This window comes from Delphinus delphis, chromosome 14, assembly GCF_949987515.2.
Source record: "Delphinus delphis chromosome 14, mDelDel1.2, whole genome shotgun sequence".
In the NCBI taxonomy this organism is placed as follows: Eukaryota; Metazoa; Chordata; class Mammalia; order Artiodactyla; family Delphinidae; genus Delphinus; species Delphinus delphis.
Window position 1 is genome coordinate 70370641 of NC_082696.1, and position 24224 is coordinate 70394864.

Consider the following 24224-nt stretch of genomic DNA (forward strand, 5'->3'; position numbering starts at 1 on the left):
TTAAAAATCTCAATTTGAAAGTGACATTGAGTCATGTTCCGCCACTAAGGGAATCTTTCAAGTTCTTCGTCACTCATATTGTACATCCTTGAGCAATAAGCCTATATTTGGAGGGGGTGTTTTCCAGGGATTTGGGGGTAGAGGACAGATTTCTATAAAAAGAATGTTCAGGAAAAGTAAACACTGGGGATTTCACAGGTTAAAGCGAACACACATCATGGTTACAATGGGGAATTGCACAAGACTTACATTTGTGAGCCTTCAGTCCTTCAAAGGAAACTGGTCCAATCTCATAATACTCATATTCCCAGGTGTAATCAGAATTAGATGCAGATTGATGGGACGTCCCATTAGAAACTAACCTCTGGGCAGACATCTCCACCTGCAGAAATGGAGAAAGGCAAGTGTAGAGTCTGTTAACGCATCCACATTGTCCTTGACCCCGTTCAGGAGGTCAGCAGGCAACGGCCTCTGGGAGGTCCTATCCACCAGGTCAGGGACAGCCCTCCCTGGCTGCCTGCATTCCCAGTGGCCATTACTTCCTTTTATCTCTCCACGAGACTGGTATGCATTATTTGCAACCAGAGGCCATGTCTTCTTTCATGGTTGTTCCCCCAGAACTTAACCCAGTGCCTGGCACATAACCAACTTCCAATAACTGATGAAAGAAGGAAGTAAGGAGGGGGAGAGTGTATCAGAATCTCTGAGCTCACGACTTCAGCCACATCACCTGTCACCACCTATGCGGAGCCTACAGAGAATAAATAAAATCAGTATCAGAAGAGAAGAAGCCCAGCAGATGTCTACTGGGCACCTACCATGCAAAACTAAAGACATGGGACCTATGTCTTATGAAATAGGGGTGGAGAAAAAAGAAGGGGACAACAAAAGTCACATCATTGGAGAAGATCCTCAGTGGAATCCCTATCTTGGTCACTGCTAACTCCTGAAATCTGTCCTATTTTCAGGATGTCCCAATGCCTTGTTTGTTATCATTTGAGATTTCAAAATGCTGACTTCTTTGTGAGACGAGGTTGTACTGTGCAGCATGGATACCAAAGGCAACAAGTGCACAGAGCCAATATTCAGTACTGAGCATCTGCTGTGTGTGAGGCACCATACATTGTGGGCTAGGAGGAGATGCTAGACCAGGACTCCAGAGACCTCCCCTAATAATGGGGAAAGAACACTAAGTGACAACAGTAATATAAGGGGAAATCTGAATAAAGTACCAGCCAAAACCAAGATCCACTGAGCAGTATAACCACTAGATCCCACTCCACAAGAGCTTTCTGAAGCTCCCCTTCTCCCACCCGCCATGGGGCAGTACCACCCACCACTGCCATTAGGGCACAACCCCCAGAGAAACTGAGGCAAAATCACCACCACCCCTCTGGCCCAAGGCACGAGTCTCACCTTTCCCTCTTCCGTTCTTCCCCAGGCCAGTCCTGGACCCCACAGAAACAGACTCCAACCCCTCACATTCTATTGTTCAAAAGATGGTGTGCTATGACCCAGAGACGCATGCCAGTATCAGAATTAGAGGGTGACTCTGAGTGCCCACCCAGGCGAATCTCTCCTCCAAAGGTAGAAGAGAATGTACCAATGGTCCTTTGGGAAAGAAAGCTACACAAATTTTAAGAAAAGCTGACCTTTGAGTAAGGATTCAGTTACCTTCCTAATACCGGCACAAAAATAACATAAAATCATTACCACCATATCTTCTTTGGCATTTCTAGTATTTGAACAAGAGTTGATTTCCCTCGACGATGAAATAGACGAGGGTCTTCATCGTTGTTTTCTCTCCATTTGCTATGCTGCCAGGGAAGACACTTCAGCTCTCCCAGCCACATTTTCCTCATCTGCAAAACCGACCATCCTGACTTCCTGTTGTTGGCAGGAAGTGGTCTGGCTACAGTCACTAATTGACACCATCACCATCCACCTGGCCCACTTCTTGAGACCCCTGCTTTTTCTGCTTCTACTCTTACAGATCCGCTGCAATCCATTCTCCACACATCAGCCAAAGATCTTTTAAAAAGACAAATTACCCTGTCACTCTTTTGCTTAGTACTTTTAAATGGCTTCCCATTGCTCCAAGGACAAAGTCTAAAATCCTTAAAATGTCTTACAAGGTCATGGCTTGAGCCCTGCTGTCTCCTCTCATCTTGCCTCCTTCCCTATACCAAGCCGCACTTGGATTTCTTGCAGTTCCTCAAATACTTCATGCTCCCTGGAATGGGCACACATACTGTTCCCTCCGGCAGGAGTATTCCTCCTACCACTTCATCCTAACCCACCCCTCCTTCTCTGCATACTCTTGTCATCTACACCGGAATCATCAAATCCAGCCCACTACCTGTTTTTGTATAGCCTGCAAGTGAAAAATATTTTAATATATTTAACGGTTGGGGAAAAAAATCAAAACAATGATATTATTTCATGACCTGAGAGAATCATGTGAAATTCAAATATCAGAGTCCATAAATAGAGCTTTATTGGAACACAGCTACCCTCGTTTGTTTTTGTATCTTTTGTCTTCTCTAGCACTATAACAGCTGAGTAGAAGTGACAGAGATAGTAGAGCCGCAAAAACCTAAAATATTTACTTTCTGATATTTTATAGAAAAAGTTTACCAACCCCTCCCCGCCTTGAGAGCCATGGGAAAAAAATGATCTGAGCTTCTGTTTTCCCATCAGGAGAATGAAGGTGATAACAGTACCTACATCACGGAGTTGCTGTAAAGATTCAATGTGATGTTGCATGGAATGTGCACAGCCAGGACCCAGGTTGAGGTCAATCAAGAGTAGCCAGCACTACTATCATAAGCTAAGAAGTGCTAGTCTGGGGTAGAAAAGCCTAGGTTTATTCTTTAGACAACACCAACTCCCCTGTCAGCCAGCTCCTATCAACTTCACCATGTGGTTAATTGATCTGTGTGGTCTAGACAAATGAATAAAATTACTATAATAAAACATAAGTCAAAAGGCATTCATTTCAATGGTTTAAAAATCATAATGAGAAACGTACATCACGGGATTCATGATGTTTCATCAAGTCAAAAATAAGGTAATAATTTCTCTTTTTTTAAGGAAAATAAGATGAAGTCTGGTTTGAGCATATCATTTTTATTGGAAATCAGCATTACAGCCAATGTAATAAGCAGAGGGAAGCACTGGGCTTCATCTGGTGTCAAAAATAGAAAATAGAAAAAAGTACATGAAACAATGGAGAAAATAAAGATGAGAGAGTGTTTTCCATGCTCTGAGCATCACTCCCCATGGCTATGCTCTTCTCCACATCCGTGCACAGTGGTTCCCCATCCGTGGCCGCCCAGGCCCATGGGACCAGAGGGTCTTCCTATCGGCTCAGGAAGAAGCACTAGCACCACCTGCACAGGGCCAGCCAGGAACTAGCAAGCAAAATATCTGTATAAGAGTCAATACCAAGAAGCATCAACCACTTACCTACCACAGAGAGAGTGTCTTTTCATTCCTTCTTTTTCTCTCCCTTACATCATTCCTGTTCTTCTAAGTGAACTATTTAAGGATGGAGGGAGACCATAGGTGAAAAGGTCCTGAGAGTGGAAAGGCTGCCCTTTAAGAGAGGACACCTGACAGATGCCTGGAGACAAGAGGTTCTCTGGGGAAGCAGAATAGGATGCCGGCCACCCCGCTCCCACCCAAGCAGACACTGTCGTGGAGGACTTCAGATAAAAGGAGCGGCTTGTGTTTTCACTGGCTATTTCCTCTCAGTTCTTGAATTCCAGAGATAGATCTGGAGGACAGAACCTCTGGCTTCTGCTTTCACCTCGCACCCTTGAAAAGGTCCATGAGGTAATGTTTTCATGCAAGTCTCAGATCAACCAGCTTGGGCCATCACATGCACAAGGACGAACAACAAACAGAAGGCAGGATTTTGTATAATGTCCATTGTCATAGTCCAGGGTTGCCTTTCTGAGCTTTGCAGACGCAGAAGCTAGCACTGTTTCACCATTTGGAAACTGCCAGCGTGTCTGGGTATCAGCCTCCAGAGGGTGATATTCTCATCACAGTGAGGAATGTCTGGGCCTTAACACGCACCGAGGGAGAGGCAGGGGGTTGCGCACTGAGGCTTACTCACAGGGTGCTCGAATCAGACAGCTGCTCTCTTCAGAACACGGCAAACAGGAAACGCAGACCTCGGTGTGCGGCTGCCCTCTGCACCCACTCTGCTCCTGCACTCCCCCTCCTGAGATTCTCTTAATGTCAGCTTTCTTCATAATATTAACATCACTAAAAATAACTTCTTCCAGAGGAAACGTATCCCAAACAAGCCTCCAGGAGCTGCACGGAGAGACTAATTGATCTTTTGAGTATCTTGCCAACAACAATAATGAAAAATTATGACTGCACCTCACAGCCCCACCTGAAAAGGAAGTTTACCTTTTCCAGGTGTGCACAGGGTAGCTTAGGCCAGCTTATGGGGGTGGGAGAGGGAGGGAAGACCTCACATACAAACAGAGAGGGCTATTAGCAGGTCCCAGACACCTCTCACGGCAGTCTAAATAGCCCTCTTCTCCCACCCACCTTCCCAACACTTTCATCTCTCCTTTCAATTATCCAGTCTTTCCTCCTCCAACCCAGATTCCCACACCACTCCTGGGCACCCTCTTGCCTTCTTAAAGACAGGTCAAGCAATTCTCTCCACCTCCCTGAATTTGGGAAGATGTATATGGAGTGACTAAAAACTCTTCATCAATAGCCTTGGTGGGTCATGTTGGGTACATGGGCCAGGGGAGCTGGACCTTTATTTCCATGTTAAGGGGTAGACATCAGCACGTGAGTTTTCCAAGTGGCCACCAACTCAGGCACGGGATTAGCACATTAAAGAGAGAACCAAAAGATGCCTATAAACCCTAAAAAATTAGCACATGTGCACGCACGCACACAAAACTGACAACACAGCCAGGAGGATACTCCAAGCAGCTGTTGGCCAGGCCACAGACCCAAAGACCCAAGGTGATCAGCTTGTATGGAGGCAGACCTAACGACCCATTTGGATTTGAGATCAAAATTCCCAGTTGCAGTCATTCTATCTTCTTTCTGTTCAATTCCCAAATTCCAAAAGTGGGCATGCCACCCAGGATGCCAACCTCCATTCTGACCTGGGCCATGAAGGTCTCATTAATTACTTATTCTTATCTCTTTCTTCCTTCGATTCCTAGGAACAACTATCCCCATCACAACAGAGAAGTCACACTCTTGACCCATCACCCTTTCTCTCTCCCAGCCAAGACATCCAAAAGACCAAAGGTCAAGTGTGGCCAGGCTACATTCTGGTCACTGAGGACCCCAAGGTCAGAACTTCAGAAGCTCAGCTTTAGAAGCTTAATTCCCTCATTGCGCAGAGGTCTGACCAGGCACCCAATCAGAACTGACGGTGCACTCAGCTTACCTGCATCTATGCGGGGAGGACCAAACAGAGAAAATGAGAGTCTGCAAGGTTATGAGTCGGGCTCATGGTTAGACCAGAGCCAGCTGGATATTCCTAAAGCATTTCTAAAAGGCACTACATCCCAGCAAGGAATCACGTTTGACCCCTAAAATCAGAACCTCCAAGGTCCCCTCCCAGGGCAGTGCTTAACAAACGCTGACATGGTCTTCTTCCCAGCACACTGCTCTTTTCTATTGATTCCGTGCAAACCACATTCTACCTGCACTCGTCACTTTAATTCTCAAGTTTGCAGATTCCTTTTCTGTGAATCCATTTTAAGTCAGCAACTTCTTTTGAAGGTGTGGATTATTACTTTCTTCAGTTAAAGAGGCAATGCTTCCAGGACTTTAGTCTTCCTAACTATTATCTTTTGACTTGAGCCTGCATCTTACCTTTGAAGTCTGAGATTCTGGCCACTCACTTCAGGCTAGAGATGTTACACACACACACACACACACACACACACACACACACACACACACACACAGGGTTCCTCCTCCCTTCTCAAAAGGACATACCTCCCAAATTTCTCTACATTATCAAGGTTTATGCCTTCCCGGGTATTTCCTAGAAAGTACTCAGTTACTCAGCAGACTTCAAAAATGTGGTGGCTGACAGCTGGCAGAGAAATTCTGGATGCATCTGCCCCCTGCCTCTCCCTACTTCTCCACTGCCCAGCAGCAACTTATTTCTAGGAACAAAACATGGAACAAAAAGTGTTTGCAAGCCTTAAGATTTCCTGCCTGAATATCAGAATCAATGTCAATAGAAGAACAACTTCTAAAACTAGAGACGAAACTTAATATTTTGTACAGCTAGATATTCAGCCAATGCCTGAAATGCAGAGATGCTGAATTAACGAGCGGGCATCCTTCCTCCACCAGCTGTTGCCTCAAAGAGGATTAGAAGATAAGGGGTGGGTCCTACACCCACCTCCTCCAGTTATATTCTGGGCACCTACATAGCCGTAAGTAGGCTGAAAAGTACTTTTTAAAGTTGGTGCTTCCCGGCTCTGTGGTACTCCCTGGGTCAGCCCAGCAAACGTTTATTGCATGACCTACTGGAGGGGTGGGGGACACAATGGCTGTCCTTGAGCCCTTTGGAGGGGCCTCTGGAAATGGTAACAGACCTCTGCAATACACCACAGTACAGGCTATGCTAGGAGCGCACGAACCAATCCTCTGGTGGCATTCTCTTCCCTCTGGTCTCTTTTGCATCAGGGCAGGGGCCTCCCCTGCTTGCTCACCACTGTATTTCCAGCAACCCACCCAAAACCTGGCTCATATCAGACATGCAATAAGTCCTTATTGAGTCGGTTTCTCATGATGTGGAAAAGCCACAACATTATCTTCTTTCACCCTTTCTCAACCCTAAACCCGAGAGCAGAGTTCTCCCATTCTAACAGCGACTTCAGCTGGACAGAGAGAAGAACATCAGGCCCACACAGGGAAAAACCCCCAAGAAAGAGGCTGTAAAGGCTCCACCTGGGAAGGATTTCCCGAGAAGTGACAAGGCGCGGCTCTGAGATGCAGGTGGAGGCGGCAGGCACACTGCCCTCAGCTCTGCAGATGTAGGGGGCTGGGTTTCCACAGCCCTCCAGGGCTGAGGCGGTCATGCTGACCAAGCAAAGGAGAATGATTTATAACCAGAGCATCCATTCGTGGAATTACAATAACCAACAAAACGGTCAAGCAGATCAGAGCACAAGTTTTACACAGTCTGGGAAACAAAATTGAAGATTATGTTCACCACGTTAGCTGGAGAATGTGGAATTAGGGCAAAGGACTCATGTTACATAATATACCCCACTGCACACTAGACAGGATGCCCCGCTGTTTGTCTTGTATCCCAACACGGATGCCCTGTTGCAGCCACAAAGTGAGGACACTCTCACTGGTGGTGGGGTTGGTGTCCCCACCATGGAAACGTCATCCGCTTAGGGAACTCCTGTCTCTTTCTGGACCTTGCTTTTCTTGGTCTGGACTTCAAAATAGTCTAGGCATGTTGAGGACACCAGTAGAATCCCAAGTTGACCCCTCTCTCATAATTAGGTTTTTTTGGGTTCCTATTACTATTTATTTCTGCTTTATTCCTGAGCCTTCCATAAAAGTATGGCAGAAGATCTAAATAGACGTTTCTCCAAAGAAGACATACAGATGGCCAAAAAGCATGTGAAAAGATGCTCAACATCACTAAATATCAGAGAAGCACAAATCAAAACTACAATGCTGGAGAGGGTGTGGAGAAAAGGGAACCCTCCTGCACTGTTGGTGGGAATCTAAATTGGTGCAGCCACTATGGAGAACGGTATGGAGGTTCCTTAGAAAACTGAAAATAGAGCCACCATGTGATCCTGCAATCCCACTCCTGGGCATGCATCCGGAGAAAACCATAATTGGAAAAGAGTCATGTACCACAATGTTCATTGCAGCACTACAATGAAAAAGAATGAATATATGTATATGTATAACTGAATCACTTTGCTGTGCACCTGAAACTAACACAACATTGTAAATCAACTATACTCCAATGAAATTAATTTAAAAATAAATTAATTTTTTAAAATTACTTGAGTCAAGTCAAAGAACCAGCTATCAAAAAGCAGTGCTTCAGGGCTTCCCTGGTGGCGCAGTGATTGGGAGTCCGCCTGCCAATGCAGAGGACATGGGTTCGAGCCCTGGTCTGGGAAGATCCCACATGCCATGGAGCAACTAAGCCCATGCGCCACAACTACTGAGCCTGTGCTCTAGAGCCCGTGCACCACAACTACTGAGCCCGCGTGCCTAGAGCCCGTGCTCCACAACAAGAGAAGCCACTGCAATGAGAATCCTGTGCACCGCAACGAAGAGTAGCCCCCACTCGCTGCAACTAGAGAAAGCCCACACGCAGCAACGAAGACCCAATGCAGCCCAAAATAAATAAATTTATTTTTTTTTAAAAATTGGTGCTTCACCATGAAATAACACTTCACACCCATTTGAATATGGCTATCATCAAACAAACAAAAAACCCCAAACCAGAAAACAGTTAAGTGTTAGCAAGGATGCAGAGAAATTGGAACGCTTGTGTGTTGTTGTTAGGAAGATAAAATGGTGCGGCTGCTATGAAAGATAGCATAGTGGCTTCCTCCACAATGTAAATATGGAATACCTTATGACCCAGCATTTCCACCTCAGGGTATATACCCCAAAGAACAGAAGCAGGAGTTCCAAGAGATATTGGCACCTCGCCATTGCAGCCTTATTCCCAACAGCCAGAAGGAGGAAGCAATCCAAATGTACACGGCTGGATGAACAGATAAACAAAGTGTCGTACGTACGTGCAACGGAATATGAGTCAGCCTTAGAAAAGGAGGAGATTCAGACATATGCTACAACGTGGATGAGCCTTCCAAATATTACGCTAAGTGAAGCAAACCAGACACACGAGAACAGATATTGCATGGTTCTACTTACACGGGGTATCTAGAACACTCAGATGCATAGAGACAGAAAGTAGAACGGTGGTTGCCAAAGGCTGGGAGAAGCGGGGAATGGAGAGTTTTTGTTTAATGGACACAGAGTTTCAGTTTCGGAAGATGAAAAACTTCTAGAGATGAATGGTGGTGATGGCTGCACAACGCTGTGAACGCGCCTAACGCCACTGACTTGTGCGCTTAAAGGTGGTGCATTTTATGTTGTGTATATTCCACTCACAAAATGTTCTAAAATTTTTTAAATAAGAAAAGAATAGTAATAAAAATCAACATTTCCTGACCAATGTACTAGGGCTGGGGGAGGGTAACTGCGAGCTCCCCAAAGTAAAAGACCACCCCAGGGGACAAAAGATGGTGCTGGGACATCCAGGCACCCTCCCCGTGTGGGTCCTTCCTCCACGGCCAACCTTCAAGGATCCAGCTCTGCTCTGTTCAAGAGCCCTTGTGGCACCTTCTTGCCAAGTAAAAGGAATACTCTGTCCAGGCTGTGAGGAATCACGCTTCCCTATGCCAGGGAGAAGCTGGCAGAATATTTATGCTGTGCCAGCCGTGGTCCGCCAACGGCTAGTCCTGGAAATAGACTAGTCCTGCTTCCCAGTCTCTCCTTTCTGTAAGTTTCACCTCCTATGGTCCCTGTCATTAGCCCACTGCATTTCAGCATAAGTCCACCACCAGCTATTCTTCCGAAGCTTCCAGGGCCTTCTCATGCATTACATTTAAAGTCTGTTGCTTCCCCAGGACAAAAAGGAAGTGCCTCAATCTCATAAAACCGGCTCCAGTCTCTGGGAAATGCTTCCTGGAGACCAGCTGGATTTCACGGACCCGGAAAATTGGAATGCTGACGTTTATATTTTGCCAAGTAAGGAAATGTGTAAAAAACAACTATCATTAACAATTATTAATTCATAGACAAAAAGTTATTTTAAGCACCCTCCAAGTATGAGAGCTATAATCTCACAATAAAAATAGTCCTCTGCAAGAAAGGAAAGTCGGCTGTCTGGCATCAGTATTTTCACAGCAAGCAGACAGTTCCAGGCAGGTGTGCACTACATTGCCTCTGGCCACTGCACTCATGTGATAGCTACCTCGAATGGCTTAAATATTCACTCTCTCTGACAGCAAAGAGAAAGGACTAAAAGAGCTGTAGTGAAATTCCCTTCCACACCTATGACTCTAGGGCTTAATAAAAGACTAAGTTGCTTTCCACTTGCATCACAAACTCAATGATGTGTGTGTGTTTGTGAAAACTGTGTGTGTACGTATGTATGTGTGTGTGTGTGTGTGTGTGTGTGTGTGTGTGTGTGCAGTACAATATGGATAAGGTCCTACTATGGGCTGAGTTGTGTCCCCCAAAATTTATAGGTTGAAATCCTAGCTCCCAATACCTTTGGATGTGACTATATTTGGAAACAGAGTCTTTAAAGAGGTACTTAAGTTAAAATGAGGCTGTTGGGATGAGCCCTAATGCCACCTGACTAGTATCCTTATAAGAAGAGGCGATTAGGACACACAGAGAGACACCAGGAGCATTCATGCACAGGGACAATCTGGTGAAGAGGCAGCAGAAAGACGGTCATCTATAAGGTAAACAGAGAGGACCAGAACAGATCCTTCCCTTACGGTCCTCAGAGGAAACCAACCCTGCTGACACCTTGATCTTGGACTTCCAGTCTCCAGAGCTGTGAGACAATGAATTTCTGTTGTTGAAGCCACTCAGATTCAGGTATTTTGTTACAGTGGTCCTAGCATACTAATACAGCTGCTGAAAGTAATTTTTTAAAACCAATGTTCTCTTTGATGAGTTAGTTAGACAAACTCTCCTAGAAAAGCCATTAAAAATAACTTACTTTATGCCAATCACTCTCACCAAATAACAAATACATTTTTGGAAAGAAAACCAAACGCCATTAATCTATCCCACTATATGCCATCTTTAGCCACTACATTTATCACGGCCTCATCACCATGTCCTTCAAGGAGAAAGAACATGAACATGTTAAAATCAGTATATGAGCCAATTCAGCCCAACAAGGATATTCTCAACACTGTGAGCTTGACTTTGAGTGATTTAGTGGCGGTTAAAAAGTCCAGGCCTGTACCCTCAAAGAATTCAGAGAATTCAGGCTTGAATTTAGAACCATGCTTTCCCCTGCTGAATTTCACCCTCTTAAACACACACAAACACACACAGGTTGGGAAGCATCAGGAAAGCCTGATGACACAAACAGATAGCAGGTGCAAACAGTCATTAAGAAAGGAAGGGCTGGGCTTCCCTGGTGGCGCAGTGGTTGGGAGTCTGCCTGCTGATGCAGGGGACGTGGGTTCGTGCCCCGGTCCGGGAGGATCCCACATGCTGCGGAGTGGCTGGGCCCGTGAGCCATGGCCGCTGAGCCTGCGCGTCCGGAGCCTGTGCTCCGCGGCGGGAGAGGCCACAGCAGTGAGAGGCCCGCGTACCGCAAAATAAATAAATAAGCATCATCTCACACACACTCAGGCACACACACACGTGCTTGCACACACGCAAACACACACAGTTAAAAAAAAAAGAAAAGAAAGGAAGGGCTCATTATGGCAGAGGAGCCTGGGGGGGGGGGGGACCCTCAGAGATGGCCCTCTGAGTCTCTGCCCACTCTGTCCCACCTGCCAGCCTGCACTGCCATCTCCCACTCTCCAGACTCCTGCCTACCTTTGAGGGTAGGGCTCAGTCACCGTTTCCCCCATGGAATTCTGTCCAACTATCTCAGCCTCCGAGGACTCTCTCCCTTTTCTCAAATCCCATCACATGGATTACTTAAATCTGTCATTTTAATAATGAGACGGTATAAATCAGACTCCCTTAGTGCCTCTTACTGAACCCTCATACTGATTTATATAGATGCTAGTATAAAGCATGACGGCCAGATGAATTAACATTTTAATGGCACTAGGGAAACAACTACCCTTTCCATTTTAATTAGTGGAATTTTTGAAACACCTGGCAGGAATAAGACTAAGGAGAGCGAGATTGGCCATCTCTTAAATCACTTTGAGGACGATTTGGCAAACAAGCTTACTTTGTATTTACTGCTGATGGACTCTATCTCCAAGCAGCACACACTGTTCCTTACAGCCCTGAGCTGAATCATTCCTTTGACAAACAAGCAAGAAAGGAAGGGGACCAGGTATTTCAATCTCTGCTCTACAGAAAAGGAAATTTAAACTAAAGCAGTGGTTTAAGAGCTGGAGACAGAGCAGCAGGAAAGCTACACCTTCTAATGATCATTTTCTAACGATCTAATCCCTCCTAGGTCTCCCCTCTGCTTGCCTAGGACTGAGGGTGTCAAATAGCCCCCAAATCTTGGGTCATACCTGGTTCAACCTCCTGGAGCATCAATTTTAAGAGAAAACTTGGAAGACATTTTTATATTAAAAAAGTGCAGACACATTACAAAGTAAACTGCAAATATCAAATGGAAGCTCATGGATAAACATCTACTTGCTTCTGGCAGCCTTGGCCTCCGCTTTGGACTCCCAGAAAAACGGGATAACTCTCCTCGCCTGTTGAGGTAATTTAGTGGAAATTTTAAAGAAGCTCTGGTAGGAATATATGTAGGTTTACATGATATAGTTTCTAGTAGTTTCCAGATTTTCAGATCTTCATCATAAATTTCTGGATTTTTTCCTTTTTTTTTTTAACAGAAGATAAAATTATATTTTCTGGAAAAATCTACACAAAGGTTAGGAGAAAGACAGGTAATGTTTATAACCAATACCCTCACTCATCTCCTAATTATTTTTTTTTTCTTATTCAACCAGGCAAATTCAGAGCCAATCCTTAAGGAAGCAGCTCCCTCAGCTGCCCCACCTTTGCCTTTAATTGCTGTTTTTGCTGTTCCCAAGTACACGCATGAGGAAAACAAGCGCACCTTTAGGGAGAATAATTACTGGAGCCTTATAAATTATTTTCACTTGAAGGGTTATGAAATGTACCAATGTTCTCTAGGCAGGGGAAAATTACATAGATCTGGGTAACACAGACACTAGCAATAATTAAACCGAGACTTTTAAAAAACATCCATCATTTTAGCATCTCATAGATCCTCTACGTAATCTTGGACCAAATACTTAATCCCTCTGTGCCTTAGTTTCATCATCTGTTCAATGGGAATGGTGATAATTATATTCCCTGCTTCATGGGGGTGCTACAGGATTGAGAAAAAATTACAAAACACTTAGAACTCTGCCTGGCACGTAATAAGCTCCATGAGAATATCTATTTTTTAAAAAGGCCCGTCCTTATCACTGCTATCACAACCCACGTTTGCTATTGAGCAGCTACTTCACACGATGGTTCATTTCGGCCTGGTGGGCCATTAAGACCCTCAGGTTTCTTCTCTCACATGAACTGCTTAACGGGGCCACCCCATCCTTTACTTTTTTTCATTGAGTCTTTGAACCCAAATGCAGAACAGGACCTTCAACCCTACTGTGAGCCAAAACATTCTAGTATTATTATCTCTTGTCCAGAGATAAAATGGGTCTCAGAGAGTATCCTCCCAGATCTGTAATTGCCACAGCTCTGATAAATGGCCCCTCTATGTCTCTCTCCTGATGAGTGACACCAGGAGATGCAGACTCAGGGACGACGCCTTGTGGTGTGTCCACTCTTCCCACACCTTATCCTTAGGGATAGTATGATATTTCGTAAAACGCCTCTGCAAAGGCAGGACACACTTTAGATCATCCATGATGGGGAGGGGGGAGGGGACTGAGAATTCCGATTGGCAAAATATCTCAACACCTGGGGGCCTAGAGAAATGGGAAGGAGGAAGGTTACATTTTCCAGAAGGTGTTGATGATATTATTTGCAAGGTAAAAGACAGCCCCCCACTGTGAGCAGATGAAGTTAGCCTGGAAGAAACAATGGGGCAGCCGGGGTTAGGTAGGCACGCCCATGCAGAGGTAGTACGATAAAGGACACACACTGCACACACACACACACACACACACACACACACGATTCATAAAACAATACCTGCCCTTGCACATACAATGCACTCTGATGCGTTCTCTTCCCTTCTATTGAATTTCATGTTTTAAAAAATGCTGGTGCAACTCACTGCACTGATAGCATTTCACTAGAGTCACAGCCCACAGTGGACATGGCATGCACCAATCTACAGCCCCAGTAGGTTGACAGAAAAGAGAAAGAAGTCCGCTTGGCATACATTGAATTTGTAAATTCTCCTTTCCTAGGCGGTCTTGAGCTAGCTTCTCTAAGAATTTGCTCTGGAGGGCTGCCGGGATTCAGTGTTTCCTTCTTTTGAAGTCTGCTGGCTCTGCTCTCATTTCTCAAGCCTGCTCTGAGGGACTGTGAACGCTTTCCCTGCTCTAGGATGCCTGCTATTTGGGCCTTGAACAATCCAGCCTGGTGTCAGGGTTTCCAGATCCTCTTAAAGGGATTTGGGCTGCTCTCCTCACAATGAAAAGAAGGAAATCTATTGGTAGCAACTCAGCCTTCCCCTGTCACCTGTTAATATCACCTCATCTTCCATAAACACTGGATGATATTCCCGATTCGAACAGAACTCTTTATTGCTGGGCACCCCAGCTCCCGGCAGCCTCTCCTGCAGTCTGGACCCAATCCTTACAGCCGGGGGCCTTTCCTGCCTGCGTTCTCAGTGATGCGCCCCCAAGCGATGTACCTAAGGGCCACTGGCTCACAGTCCTAGTTTCCAGTCCTCCCCACTATTAACTGGGGGATTCAACTGGGAAAACTTAATATCTCAACCTAATTTTCTTCACATGTAAACTGGAAATACGACCACTTACCTCTAGGGTTTTCATGAAAATTAACTTACGCGTGGGAGTTCCCTTCTCCTCCCTGGAGTAGCAGGGACATTTCCCCCCAGGCTCCCTTTGCTTTCTGAACACCACAGAAGGTTTCGTTTTCGTCAGATGAAATCCACAGTATTATCTGGGATTGCCCATGTCATCTAAACCGCGGCGGAAACCACAAAGCCTCCGAACAAGTTTCTAATGAGGCGACTCTTTGTCTTCCTCAATTGATTACGCAGAAAGGATGGAAACGGAGAAAAACGAAACCGTTATTTCCCTCTAATCAGTAAAATGACCTGCAGGCAGGCGCCCCAGCGCAAACGAAATGAATTAACCAACCGTCAAGCCGGCATCATTCCCAGAGCCCGGCCCAAGGCAGGGGGCCCGCACCCGAGGGCTGCGGGCAGCGCGCTCCTCCTGGACCAGCAGGTCCCCCGCGCCCGGGTCGGGGGGCTCTCTCGCTTGCCGGGCACATCGGGGCTGGCCGTTCTCCCCCCGAGCGGGAGAAGGTGTGACTGGTCAGTAAGCGGGAGCGAGCGGAGGAAGCCCACCCTAGCCCCAAGCGCCGCGCTTTCAGCCTTTTCCGACGCCCTAGCGCAGGACACGCACATCATTCCGCTGCGAAGAAGGCTTTGAACTTGGGTGCTCTCCACGGGCCCGCACTCTTGCCCTGGGCACCCTCGAGCCCCAGATCTCCCCTCCCCGCTCCCACTCCCCAATTCCGCCAAACTAAAAACCACCCCCAAACCCCAGCGAGCCCGACCGTGGGAGCTGGAGGCGCACGCCCGCGGCGCCCCGTCCCGCCGGCGGTTACCGGCTCCTGCAAGGTGCGTGAGCGCCGCCGCCGCCGCCGCCGCCTCCAGCCGCCTGGCCGGTGGGTGGCTCCCGGCGCCGCGGTGCGGCGGGGACGCGCGCTCCCGACCTACGGCGGAGGCTTCGCGGGGCGCGGGGCGCGGGGCCGCCCCCGGCCCCACCCCACGAGCCCGAGGGCGCCGGGCCGGGAGGAGCGAGCTCTGCGGAACCCTCTGCGCCCGGGGGCGCTCTCGCACCGTCTGGATGAGAGCCTGCCGCGAGGAAGGGAAAGGGACCGGAGAGAATTGTTCGCCCTCCCGGCTGGGCAGTGCGTCCCCTTGGCCAACTTTGAGTGACAGGAGCCCAAGAGCTGAGCGAGAAGGAGTGATGCAGGATGGATGAGGGTTAGGAAAAATCCTCAGCAGTAGAGTTCAAGTTCAGTTATGCTGGGACCCTCCATCATGTGCTACTTTAATTACTACCTCAAATTTATCTCCTCCTGCCTCCTGGTACTGGCTCCCACCCTGTCAAATATCCCCCAAACGGGGCCCCCAAAGGATGGGACTGGGCCGGGCGTGGTTTCAAATTAGCTACGTGGCTCACTCCTCCCTTACAGTAAATATTTATCGAGTCCGTATTCCATGCCGGACACTGATCTGGGCGCTGAGAAAATAGCCTCCTGGAGCCTATATTCTAGTGTAGAGACAGGCAGTCAACAGAACCAATAAGTACATGTCCCATATGGATAGCGACACGTGCTGTAGAGAAGAACTAACTCAGGAAGGGCACAGAAAATGTTGATGGGGGGGGGTGTAGTTTTAAACCAGGTGATCGGAGATGACCTCACCGTGGAGATGGCTTCTGAGTAAAGATCTAAAGATGAGGGATCAAATCCTGCTGGGATCTGGGGCGAAAGCACTTGCTGTGGAACTCTTACTGGGTGCTGTGTAAGAGCACTTCCAGCCCTGAGGTGCGGTGACTCTAGAAGTTATATAAAATGAGTTTTTCCTTTTATACAATAGAATAGAATCAATTACCATAATTTGGAATAGTTTAAAGCAAAAAGCCAAGTTCTTTTATTATGGAGTGCGTTCATTCAATAAATATGCATCGTGCATCTATCATGATTTGGGCATTGTTTTAGATGCTAGGGATGCAAGAGTGAGCAAAACAGGAAGAAAAAAAAATGCCTTCGTGGAGGTCACAGATACCTGACACAGTCTTCAAAATGTTTTTTTCATATATGACCTCACGATGATGGCACGAGGTGAGCGGATCAGGGATTCTCCCTGCTACACTCAAGAAGCAAAGGCTTAGAGTGTCCAGTGAGTGGCCCAGGAGCACACCTTGAGTCATGGGGAAGGAGGAAAGTCCAGCCTCACGAGCCCCTGCCCCAGGCCTCCGTGCAAGCCACGTCCTGACCTGTGGGCCTGGATTTCTGCTGTCCCAACTCAGACTTCCCGAGTGGGCAACACATCCTGAATTCCCTGAAAATTACTGCATTTTTAACATAGCAAAGAGGTTAAACCTCAGAAGCAGTGCTCATTACAAGCATCATATATTTTCTTTTCTAAGCTGTGAAGTTCTCAAACGCTGATTGTATTTTATCCATGTTTTTAAACTCCATGCCCAGCACATAGCAAGTGCTTTATCCACATTTGTTCATAGAGAACCGTAACTCATAAATATCAAATGCTGTTCTTACATTGTGTTTCTAAAGTATGCTGTTTTCATGAAATTACAGTACCTCAGAAATGGAAACTTATGCCATTTCATATGACTTCGAAGAAACTAGAAGAGTAAGATAAGGATCTGAGTATGGATAACAAAAATGCTTGGTACAACAGAAATGCTGGTCCATGTGTAGGAGTGATGTCTGGATAAAACAGGGGTCTGACCTCATCTCCACCTTCAATCACTGGTTATTTTGAGAATTGCATGATTATTTTTTTCAGTGATTTCAGTATGTTATGATTAATGAAATGCTGCCCTTTTGCTTTCCAATAGTTTAACTGGATTGTATAATCCATTATGACCACTGGATTTTATTTACCCAGAAGTGCAGTCATCTTGGGACGTCACAGGCATTCTCTGCACTTGGAAATTAAGAAAAGTAAACACATCTTTCCCTGGCAGGTTTCTAGCAGGTCTCTTTTTAGAGGGAGAAGTTAATGAAAAGATGGTAGCATGCTCCCTCCTCAAGTCCTCATTACCTGAGGGCAAAGCCAGATTAGACCTAGAATAGGAGAGGAGATATGTATATATGTATGTATATGTGTGTGTGTATATATATATATAAATGCACACACATATGTATATATGCACATATACATATGCATATGTATGCATACATATATAAACATAAATGTATATTTATAAAAATATAGACTATATATTTATAAACTACATGTAATATACTATATGTAATAGATGACAAAGAGGGAATATTCAGTGGAAGGGAAAGGATGTCAGGTGAAAACAATGTGAAACTCACATCTATCTAGGCAGATGGGAAACCCTGCAAAAGCCCAGTCCTGAAGAGAGCTTGAAATTCACAGTGTATGTGCCCTGGCAAAATAATTGCTCACCCTTGTTCATCTGAGGGAAAAAAAAAAGTTAAAAATCAATGAATGGAATGAAGTTGTTTGGTGGGATCCGAGCAGTGAAGGAGAAGAATTGCAGCAGGCAGTGAGGAGGCAGGGGCCGAGTTAGAGAGACCCTAGGGTCGAATCTCTGCTCTGCCACTCAGTTTTCTGTGCCTCAGTTTCCTCATCTGCAAAATGGGGATAAACATTGTCTCCAGGATTGTTGCAACTAGAAGGAGGTCACTTATGTGAAGAGTTTAGGATGGTGTCTGTCACAGGTAAATACTCATCAGGGCAGCAGCGGTTACACCTAGCTGTGCATGATGTTGGCAGTAATCACATGGCCACAGTCTTGGCCTTGTGGAGAAAAGACGAAATTTTGAGTCTGAGTCCAAAAGTAAGTAATTTTTGCTCTGGGCAAGTCAACGAATCTGTCCATGCTCCTCTTGGTGACAAGGCATCAGCCATCCAATCCTCACAAGTAACAATTAATTTTGTTTCAATTCCAGAGTCACATGAAAAGTGGAATCAAGGATGGCCTACTTCAAAGCAGCCTCATCCCCAGAAAAGGGAACCCTCCTATACTATTGGTGGGAATGTAAGTTTGTACAACCACTATAGGGAACAGTATGGAGGTTCCTTAAAAAACTAAAAATAGAACTACCATATGATCCAGCAACTCCACTCCTGGGCATATATCCAGAGAAAACTCTAATTCAAAACGATACCTGGGACTTCCCTGGTGGTGCAGTGGTTAAGAATCCGCCTGCCAATGCAGGCGACATGGGTTCGATCCCTGGTCCGGGAAGATTCCACGTGCCACGGAGCAACTAAGCCCATGCACCACAACTACTGAGCCTGTGCTCTAGAGCCCACAATCCACAACTACTGAAGCCCGCGCCTAGAGCCCGTGCTCCATAACAAGAGAAGCCACGCAATGAGAAGCCCGCTCACCACAACAAAGAATAGCCCCTGCTAGCGGCAACTAGAGAAAGCCCATGTGCAGCAATGAAGCCCAACACAGCCAAAAATAAATTTATTTAAAAAAAAAAAAGAAAAGAAACCTGCACCCCAATGTTCGTAGCAGCGCTATTTACAATAGCCAAGATATGGAAGCAACCTGAATGTCCATCAACAGACGAATGGATAAGGAAGATGTGGTACATATATACATACAACAGAATATTACTCAGCCATAAAAAAGAATGAAATAATGCCATTTGCAGCAATATGGATGGACCCAGAGATTATCATACTAAGTGAAGTAAATCAGACAAATATCATATGACATCCCTTGTACGTGGAAATTAAAAAAAAAAGATACAAATGAACTTACTTACAAAACAGAGGCAGACTCACAGACGTAGAAAACAAATTTATGGTTACTAAAGGGGAAAGTGGGGGGCAGGGGGATAAAATTAGGATTTAGGGATTAAAATATACACATAACTATATATAAAATAGATAATCAACAAGGACCTACTACATAGCACAGAGAATTATATTCAATGTCTTGCTATATCCTGTATCTTTTCCATCATATATGTATACATGTACATATATCTATATCTGCATCACTTTGCTGTATACCAAAAGCTAACACAACATGGTAAATCAACTATGCTTCAATTTTAAAAAATTAAAAATAAAAAAAACAGCCTCACCCCAAGATCTGAGTGGGTTTTGCTTCCAGTAGGCTTTCCATGAAACTAGAACCTCTCCCAGGGAGACAATGCCGCTGCTTGCCGTAGTTCATGTCCATGTTGTGGTTTTTCTCTGTGCCCAAGAACATTTTCTAGAGCTGGGTTGCTTCCTTTTCACAAGATGTGATAATGGCTTAGGGAACTCAAAGTCTGGCACATAAGCAAAACCTAATGAGGCGGCAAAAATCCCCAGGCAGTAGTTTTCAAACAGAAAAGAAGGTTTTCACTGCTGTTTTGGGAGATCTCAGAACATGGCTTTCCTTTGCTGAGAAAAATGGAGTCTGTGACATTTGATCTCAGCATGGATTCCCCAGTGCAGGGCTCCCTCAGCTTTCCAAGGGAGGAGGCACTTTATCTCTGGGAGGACAAGATTCAACAGCAGGTCTGCAACCCACTCTCCTCATTAAAGGGACAGAGGTGCCCCTAGGAAACAAAGAAGGTATCTTGGTCTAATCTCCTTGTAAAGATGCTAATGACAGGTCCCCTGCCAAGCAAAGTAATTGAATTCCTGGTGGGAGAGTTCTTCCCTAAGGAAAGGTTTAGCCTTGGGTACTAGGTTGCCTAGGATTGCTTCTGGTAAACAAACATGGGCTTTGTGAACTTCTGGGGCAGGGCTCCCTGTCACAGGCATTTAAGCTCTGTAACCAGCTAAGTATAAAAAGGAGAGATTGCAAGACTAAAACGGTCCTCTTCTGTATGTGATATGACCTGGGCACATCCCTTAGAGACCTCGTGTATTCCCCTGAGCTAGAGTGGGTCCAGTACTTCAAGAAAGGGCCTGAAGACCTGTGTTGACAGTCTTAGGCTGGTCCCTGCTTACGCCGTGCCTTTTGATTAGTTGTCTCCTTGAAATTATCAGGAAAGTTTGACCCCTCCACCCCACCCCCGGATAAAATCTGATTCCTTTGAGTCTGATTGGACAGTCTCATCTTGTGATCAGTCAGGAGTCTGGCAGAGGAAGAGGGAGGGGTTTGTTCAAGTGTCAAGTAGCAGGCATCAGTCTGCTAAGTGAGCTTCATGCCTTCTCAGGAGGGTCCACAAACCCTTCGCAAGATGGGCAGGTGCCCATTTTGAATCACCTTTGAGATCTGCCAGAGGTAAGGACCTGGGACTTGGTCCACCAAGATAGGCTAGATGAGTATCAAAAGGAGAAAGGGATGGAACTGAGAAACCAAGGTGGAGATGTCATTCCCATCAGACCGGAGATCAGTTTTGCGATTACCTAGAGATGTAGGATAGGGAGGGTGGGAGGGAGGCTCAAGAGGGAGGGGATATGGGGATATATGTATGCATATGGCTGATTCACTTTGTTGTACAACAGAAACTAACACAATATTGTGAAGCAATTATACTCCAATAAAGAGCTATTAAAAATAAATAAATAAAGGGCTTTCATTATAAACTGCTCTTGGAATCTGAATTTAGCTAAACTCATAACATCAGAGCAGAACAGTTATACCAAACCGTGTCAAATCTAGACAGATGGATGGAATATTTGAATAAAAGCAGTCAATCAAGCAAGACAACCATGCCAAGTGGGAAGAGAGGTATTTTCCAGGTAGCACGCAGATCAGTGGGTCACTGGGCACCCATCCCTTCATCCTGCCTCCAGCTCTGCCTCTTACCGACCCCACCACCTGAGTCCACCTTTGTCCCTGGACTTCCCAATTATTTTAATTTTCTACCCATGTCCTCTTTCATTTTTAGCCCTGTGGGTTCAGCCTTGGTAAGTTATTTGCCTTATAAGAAAAACCCAGAAGTTCACAAAGCACTTTCTTCCTCATCATGGCGGGAAGATCAGTGCCCTTTAATCTTCTGGAGAGGATTAAGCTGTATACTGCTTAAATGAATCCATAAGCAGCATGTCACCTTAAATTCAGACTATGAATGTGCCTGTAGTTCCTTTAGTCACCAGAAACAGTTATCCATAGAGGTTGGATGAGACACTGAGCTGTCAGTTCCCTCCCAGGACAGGTGAAATCATTTAACTCAAAAATCTGACAAATGGGACAAGCTCTGGCTTTAGATAGCAATTACATTCTTTGAAAACCAGTTTTTCCCTTCAGCTTCTGAGGAAAACTCAGGGCTTGTACTGCTGATTAGAGAGCACAGTTTTTGCCAAACTCTAATGGATGTCCCCCCAGATTTTGGAAGCAGAATGAACACCGAATCATCAAAGAGCAATCAACTGTGGGCTCCAATTCAGACGTCTCTTTGGGTGGGAGAGGTTTAGCTCTATACAAGATGGAAGTTTTAAATCAATAACTCATGCCTCCTTATTCAGCACCACCAAACCAGCTTTACAACAAATGTTAAAGGAACTTCTCTAGGTAGGAAACACAAGAGAAGGAAAAGAACTACAAAAACAAACCCAAAACAATTAAGAAAATGGTAATAAGAACATACATATAAATAATTACCTTAAATGTAAATGGATTAAATGCTCCCACCAAAAGACATAGACTGGCTGAATGGATACAAAAACAAGACCCGTATATATGCTGTCTACAAGAGACCCACTTCAGACCTAGGGACACATACAGACTGAAAGTGAGGGGATGGAAAAAGATATTACATGCAAATGGAAATCAAAAGAAAGCTGGAGTAGCAATTCTAACATCAGACAAAATAGACTTTAAAATAAAGACTATTACAAGAGACAAAGAAAGACACTGCATAATGATCATGGAATCAATCCAAGAAGAAGATTTAACAATTGTAAATACTTATGCACCCAACAGAGGAGCACCTCAATACATAAGGCAAATGCTAAGAGTCATAAAAGGGGAAATCGACAGTAACACAAAATAGTATGGGACTTTAACACCCCACTTTCACTAATGGACAGACCATCTAAAATGAAAAAAAATAAGGAAACACAAGCTCTAAATGACACATTAGACAAGATGGACTTCATTGATATTTATAGGACATTCCATCCAAAAACAAGAGAATACACTTTCTTCTCAAGTGCTCATGGAACATTCTCCAGGATAGATCATATCTTGGGTCACAAATCAAGTCTTGGTAAATTTAAGAAAACTGAAATCGTATCAAGTATCTTTTCCGACCACAACACTATGAGACTAGATAACAATTACAGGGAAAAAACTGTAAAAACAATACAAACACATGGAGGCTAAACAATATGCTACTAAATAACCAAGAGATCACTGAAGAAATCAGAGGAAATCAAGAACTACCTAGAAACAAGTGACGATGAAAACACGACAACCCAAAACCTTGGGATGCAGCAAAAGCAGTTCTAAGAGGGAAGTTTATAGCAATACAAATCTACTCAAGAAACAAGAAAAATCTCAAATAAACAACCTAAACTTACACCTAAAGCAAGCAGAGAAAGAAGAACCAAAAAACCCCCAAAGTTAGCAGAAGGAAAGGAATCATAAAGATCAGATCAGAAATAAATGAAAAAGAAATGAAGGAAACAATAGCAAAAATCAATAAAACTAAAAGTTGGTTCTTTGAGAAGATAAACGAAATTGATAAACCATTAGCCACACTCATCAAGAAAGAAAGGAAGAAGACATAAATCAATAGAATTAGAAATGAAAAAGGAAAAGTAACAACTGACACTGCAGAAATACAAAGGATCATGAGAGATTACTACAAGCAACACTACGCCGATAAAATGGACAACCTGGAAGAAATGGACAAATTCTTAGAAAAGCACAACCTTCTGAGACTGAATCAGAAAGAAACAGAAAATATAAACAGACCAATCACAAGCACTGAAATTGAAACTGTGATTAAATATCTTCCAACAGACAAAAGCCCAGGACCAGATGGCTTCACAGGTGAATTCTATCAAACATTTAGCGAAGAACTAAAATCTAGCTTTCTCAGACTCTTCTGTTCCAGACTTCTCACCCAGCCTATGGTGGTTGTCAGTAATCTTGGCATTCCTTGGGTTGTAGATGCATCACTCTGAAATCTGCCTCCACTGTCATTCTTACAAGGATGCTAGTCATATTGAACAAGGGCTCCGTCTACTGTGGCATGACTTCATCTTAATTTATACCTTACTTACATGTGTAAAGACTCTATTTCCAAATAAGAGGCTAGGACTTCAACATATGTTTTTGTGGGACACTATTCAGTTCACAACAGTCAGAAAAAAATTTTCCTGATTTTAACAAAAATGACGAAGGGGAAAGAAACAATTTTGTGTAAACTATTTTATGGACCTATTCACCCCTAAAAATGTAAACCTTTGACTTAACCTATGAAACTTCAATATCAGAAAGTTACGTTTTATATAGAAGGCCAAAACAGATGGGTGGCTTTTAACTCATCAGGTCAGTGCCCTTTGGCCTCATTAAAATAATCCATTTGAGTTGCTACACTTGGGCAATATC

The 24224-nt window shown here is 44.8% G+C and overlaps 1 protein-coding gene across 1 annotated transcript in view; it reads right to left on the reverse strand.

The window, feature by feature from the left end:
* Positions 1–15640, reverse strand: part of MRAP2 (melanocortin 2 receptor accessory protein 2) — a 54068-nt gene extending 38428 nt beyond the window's left edge. Inside the window, exons 1-2 of the mRNA XM_060030621.1 lie at positions 15532–15640; positions 250–382 (exon numbers count right to left, since the gene is read on the reverse strand). Coding sequence (XP_059886604.1) covers positions 250–376 — 127 coding nt within the window. The 5' untranslated portion in view covers positions 377–382; positions 15532–15640. The remainder of the gene's footprint in view (positions 1–249; positions 383–15531) is intronic.
* Between the last annotated feature and the right edge of the window lie 8584 nt (positions 15641–24224).